The sequence below is a fragment of the Solanum pennellii genome, chromosome 10 (assembly GCF_001406875.1).
Source record: "Solanum pennellii chromosome 10, SPENNV200".
Lineage (NCBI taxonomy): Eukaryota > Viridiplantae > Streptophyta > Magnoliopsida > Solanales > Solanaceae > Solanum > Solanum pennellii.
Window position 1 is genome coordinate 8,127,858 of NC_028646.1, and position 5,936 is coordinate 8,133,793.

General features: G+C 40.5%; 1 protein-coding gene across 1 annotated transcript in view; it reads right to left on the bottom strand.

Moving 5' to 3' along the window:
- LOC107031951 (vesicle-associated protein 1-2-like) overlaps positions 1-2,090 on the bottom strand; it is a 7,736-nt gene extending 5,646 nt beyond the window's left edge. The window contains exons 1-6 of the mRNA XM_015233476.2: positions 1,821-2,090; positions 1,630-1,700; positions 1,471-1,552; positions 1,155-1,270; positions 901-1,062; positions 732-773 (exon numbers count right to left, since the gene is read on the bottom strand). Coding sequence (XP_015088962.1) covers positions 732-773; positions 901-1,062; positions 1,155-1,270; positions 1,471-1,552; positions 1,630-1,700; positions 1,821-1,875 — 528 coding nt within the window. The 5' untranslated portion in view covers positions 1,876-2,090. The remainder of the gene's footprint in view (positions 1-731; positions 774-900; positions 1,063-1,154; positions 1,271-1,470; positions 1,553-1,629; positions 1,701-1,820) is intronic.
- Between the last annotated feature and the right edge of the window lie 3,846 nt (positions 2,091-5,936).

Sequence of the window (5,936 nt, forward strand, 5' to 3'; positions counted from 1 at the left end):
AGTTGGGGTCAACTAGGGGAGGGGGGAAACGGATAAAAGGGGAAGCGTCCACAAATGGAGTAACACGGATGGGCCCCTATGCCTCATAAGGTGTCTGGACCGTGCGCCTTGTCTTTAACATTCTTTTGTCGTCCGTTAAGGGACAAAGGGCAAGACGCAAGGTCCCATGCCCCTTCCCCCTTTGGTTTCCTCGCAAAATTTGTTTGCCGCTTTGGAATTTTGGCAAGATTTTCTTTTAGTCTACGGAACACAAGTAGGACTTCCCTCTATAATCTATATAGATCACGAATTAGCATAGAGGCTACCCTACTAACCAAGATGGCATGAAAGAGTATCGACTAGAATATAGAACAATGAAACGACTTGGATCATCCTTTTGGATAAACAACGCCGCAAAAGGCCAAAGAAATATATAGAACAAAATACATTGATAATGATCAAATATTGGCATCGAAAGAGAAACTAAGTTCACAATAGATCAAGTCATCAAGATGAACAGCATTTGCCAATGAGTTCACAAAGTAAAATAGAAAGAGTAATGCCTCACATAATTAAACCAACAGACACTGTTAAGGAATGCAGGAGTTATAAGTAATAAGGAAACACAGAAAGACAAATACACGAAACCCTATGCTTTCTGATACCAGAATTTCTCATTAAGGCTGAAGTCCATATATGGTAACAATATTGATACTAACACTAGCAAACAAGTACTTAGACATGAAGATTACCTCCAACGAGCTGTCTTGCTGCTCATTATAAGCTCTTGCAATCTGCAGCCAAAATATCCAGGAATCTTACATTCACTTCAGTTCTACTTTCCAGAAAGGAGAGATTTTGTATTTATTATTTAATAACATCAAAAAAATAACATCAAGATAAGTTTTCGAAAAAACTCACATTATTAAACTCGGATGTATTTACAGCTCCATTTTCAGATACTGAAGCCCTAGGAGAGGAACCTTCCTCAGACCCCTCCCTCACAGGCAATCGCAGTTGAGGTGGAACATAAACCACTTTCAACTTGCAGTCCTCCACATAATTCCCTGACTCCTTATTGAACTATAACCAAAAAGTGCATCTAATAAACACACTACTTCTCATGAATATTGAAGAATGCCAGTAATTATTCTTACTACAACTTAAAGTTTTACCATCTCGGGAGTAATGTCCTTTGCAGCAGCTCCAGGGCTTGCAACAACACTTTGAAGCAGGAACTTATCCTTGCATTGCATATCTGGTGGAGCCTCTTTCTGAGCTTGCATTGTAACTAAACCAGAAATGGTTAAAGAAAAAAGTTACTCTCCATCGCATGACAAAAAGTTCTTTCGAATTCACTTACATGATATATTAGTAACAACAGAGGGAAAAACATCCAAATAATTGCAAAAACCTAAGCTTGATAGAGAAAACATCACATCAAATTCTATATAAATGAAATAGTATCAAAATCATTTCGAAACATCCAACCTTTAACTTCGCTGGAAGAATGAGGCATGACAATTCCAGTGTTGGGCCTTACACAATACTTCTTCGGATTCGTTGTTTTCACCTAAAAAAAATGAAATTCCAACCATCACAATTTCGAAAAAAAAAAAAACTAACTACACTTCAAATTTAGCAGATTACCTTGAAAGCAACATAATTATCAGACTTGTTCGTCAACTTCATTGAGCATGAGATCTGCCTTTTCAATTCAACTATCCATAAGCACAAAACAAAAGCAAATAAATTAACAACAGAGCAAGTGTAATACGGATCTTAGAAGTGACAAAAATGGAAACAGAGAACATCTCATTAGCCAAAGTAGAGAAAGTTACAGGGGAATTGAAGCTCAACAGGATCGATTTGAAGTAGCTCTCCTCCGTTACTCATTCCTACGCAATCTTGTAAACGGCCGGAGCAGCAGTTTCACGGTGCCGGAAACTCAACGAATAATTTTCACGGCGAGAATCTCGAATACTGAAGGAAGAGAGAGAGAGATATGGGGGGTTTTCGAAACTTTGGGGGAAAAAAGAGAGAGAGAGTGTGTGAGTGATGGGGTGCCAATAAGCAAAAACGTGATAACGCTGTCGTTTGTCTATGTTTTATGTTAGCTGCTTTAAATGCGGCAAGTGTTTTCTTGTTTGGTGTGACCTACTCTCTTTATGTTTACAAGTTTGCATAAATTGTTTGCGTTCACAACTACTTTGACTTTTGAAAAATATAAGTTCAAAAATATATTACAAAGATCTAGTACAGTTAAATTCGTATGATATTAAGTTCACGTCATAGTTTAACTCGTTAGGTTTTATTATTAATAGTTTAATATTGTAAGATTAGTAAATAAGAGCAAGTAAAACAAGCAGAAAATAGAAAATTCGATTATCAGCTTGTTAGGTTTGATTATTAAAAATTTAATATTATGAGATTTTTTGGTAGTACAGAATCTGAAGATGTAGGTCTTAGCTCTGATAATGTTAGAGAGTCAAAATGCTTCAAGGATAAATGCTTAGTAAGTAAAATAAACTTGGAGCTCAAGAATAGAAGTGTTGTTGTATTTCTTGGAATTCATAATGTAACACCCCGTAGTCAAAATAGACCAAAAATTAGTTTTTTTTCAGAAAAAATCTGCAAGTGCACCCAACGGTGGCATCGACGATCCGTACGACAGACGACGATCCGTCCTGCACAATCGTCGATGGGATCAGAAACTTCCAAAAATTTAGCCGGGAAAAATTGGCTAAGTCTTGATCGACGGACGGATCGACGGTCCGAAGGTCAGACGATCCGTGACCGTCGATCGAGACCCCTATTCACCCACTCTCTAACAAGAGTTACGGATGACCAGCACGATCCGTAGGTGAAACTACGGTCCGTAGCTCTGACCGTAGGGGGAAATGTGGACAGTTCAGGGAAAATGCAGTTGTGTCAAGTTCAAATATTCATAACTCTTATCACAAAATGAATTAGGTGCCCCATGACATACCCATAGATAGATAATTGAATTAGCTTTCCATAGACACCAACCTTGCTAAAATCCGGCCTTCGAATAAAACGTTATGCCCATTTTACTAAAGGTCTGTCGAACACGCCCAGTCAGCGGACCCAACGACGGGGCGTCGGTCAGACGATGGACCGTCAGTCCTGGCCGTCGTTTGGTCTGATAACAACTTTCCCAGGGGTCTTTCCGTTTAAACCGTAAGTTACGTCGTTTTGACCCTAAATCATCATATTTTAGTCAATTTAAGCCTAAAAACATAATTAAAATATATTTAACTCAAATCATTAAATCAAAACTTAGAAAATTAGAAGCAAGAGAGGAGAAAAAGCTCAAGAACCCTAGTTCAACAATGCCACAAGCTCCAGCAGTTCCAGCCCCGTAACTTAAGTATTTGTTGTTAGGATCGAATTCACGCACACACACTAGATGAATGAAGAACACAAGAACTTTCAAGAGAAAGAGATGAGAGATCTAGAGAGAGAAAGAGAAAACCCAATATTTCGTGGTAACACCCCGTGAGTAAACTTCCACGGCGGTGAGGTATATTTATATTAATAAATCAGAGTATTTTTGGTTACAGAGAATAAATAGGAAAACCTAAAATAGAGAATAAATAGGAAAGCCTAAAATAGAGAATAAATAGGAAAACCTAAAATTAATCAGGCTCCACTACCTAACAATTCTCCCACTTGGAGACTGACTCAGTCATCCAAAAAATACATTCTCAAAAAAAATCTCTTCATCATCAACATCTTTACCGCACCGCAACATCTGTAGCAACAACTACAGAAGACCAACCGAGGTTTTACATAACCTCAGTTTCCCAACATCAACACATTTCGTCAACATGTCTGCCGGGTTCTTTGCACCCTCTATCTTCTCCAAGCACATATCACCATCCTCCACTGCCCTGCGAGTGAAATGGTATCGCCTTCTGATGTGCTTTGTCTTCGAATGATAGACTGGATTTTTCACCAACTGTATGGCACTCTGGCTATCTGAGTAAAGAATCTTCTCGCTCTGCTTCTTGCCCAATTCCTCAAGATAATCTGCCAGCCATATCATCTCTTTCCCAGCTTCAGCTATTGCCACATACTCAGCTTCAGTAGATGAAAGAGAAACACACTTCTGAAGCCTGGACATCCAACTCACTGCTGTTCCACCTATGGTGTAAATGTACCCGGATGTACTCTTGCTCGAGTCAACATCCCCACCAAGATCAGCATCCACAAAACCCTGTAGAGTCACCTTGCCTTTGCCAAAACAAAGTGAAGTACTGGATGTACCTCTCAGATATCTCAGAAGCCACTTCACAGCTTCCCAATGCTCTTTCCCAGGGTTCGCCATGTACCTGCTAACAACTCCCACTGCATGTGCTATATCAGGTCTAGTGCAGACCATAGCATACATCAAACTACCAACTGCTGAAGCATATGGAACAAGTGCCATGTGATCACGCTCCTCGGCAGTCTTGGGTGACTGCTCCTTTGACAATTTAAAGTGATTTGCCAATGGAGTAGTCCTGGGTTTAGCATCATTAACCCTGAATCTGCTCAGCACCTTCTCAATGTACAACTCCTGAGATAGATTTAAAGTGCCAGCAGATCTATCCCGAGAAATCTTCATCCCCAAAATCTGCTTTGCTGGACCCAAATCTTTCATCTCAAACGCTGCAGACAACCTTGTCTTCAGATTGTTAATCTCCCTCATACTAGATCCTGCAATCAACATATCATCCACATACAAGAGTAGAAAGACATATGAATCAGTGTATTTCTTGAAGTAACAACAAGGATCCTTTTCAGCTTTGCAGAATCCACTCTTGGTCATGAAGGAGTCAAACTTCTTGTACCACTGCCTTGGTGCTTGCTTTAGTCCATACAAGCTCCTGGTGAGCTTGCACACCATGTGTTCCTTGCCTGGAACCACAAATCCTTCCGGTTGCTGCATATAGATCTCTTTGTCCAGATCTCCATGTAAAAACGCTGTTTTTACATCCATTTGCTCTAGATGCAAATTCTCCGATGCAACAATACTCAACAGAATTCGAATAGAGGTTAACTTCACAACAGGAGAGAATATTTCAGCATAATCAATACCTTTCCTTTGTGAATATCCTTTAACCACTAAACGAGCCTTGAACCTTCTTTTGCCATCTGGTTCAGTCTTGATTCTGAACACCCACTTGTTCAGCAAAGCTCTCTTCTCTGCAGGTAACTCAGTCAACACCCATGTGTCGTTCTTCTCAAGTGACCTCATCTCATCATCCATGGCTTGCTCCCACTTGATCGAATCCTCCACCTGTAGGGCCTCATCAAAAGACTCTGGTTCCCCCTCATCAGTCAGCAATAGATAGTGTAATGAAGGTGAATACCTATCTGGTGCCCTGATGGATCTGGATGATCTCCTTAACACCTGCTCAGGTGTAACTTGCTCCACTTCAGATTCTTCAGTAGGAGTTGGTTGAGTATCTGCTTCGACATCTCTGGGGTTACTCTTCTCCAACTCAACCTCAACTCCCACTTGCTTTGTAATCTCTAGAACCTTCTGCTCTCTGTCCTTGTACAGGACAGACTCATCAAATGTCACGTCACAATGTCTCAGGATCTTTCTGTTCTTGTCATCCCAAAACCTGTAACCAAACAAATCAGAACCATAGCCTATGAAGTAACACTTCACAGCCTTGGCATCAAGCTTGTCTCTCTTTTCTGGATCAACATGAACATAAGCAGTGCAACCAAAAGTCCTCAAGTGTGAGTACTTGAGTTCTTTTCCTGTCCACACCTCCTCTGGAATCTTGAACCCTAAAGGAACTGATGGTCCCCTGTTGATCAAGTATGCAGCTGTGCTCACAGCATCCGCCCAAAGTGTTTTGGGCAGCCCACAGTGTATCCTCATACTCCTTGCACGCTCATTCAATGTTCTGTTCATCCTCTCAGCAATTCCATTCTGC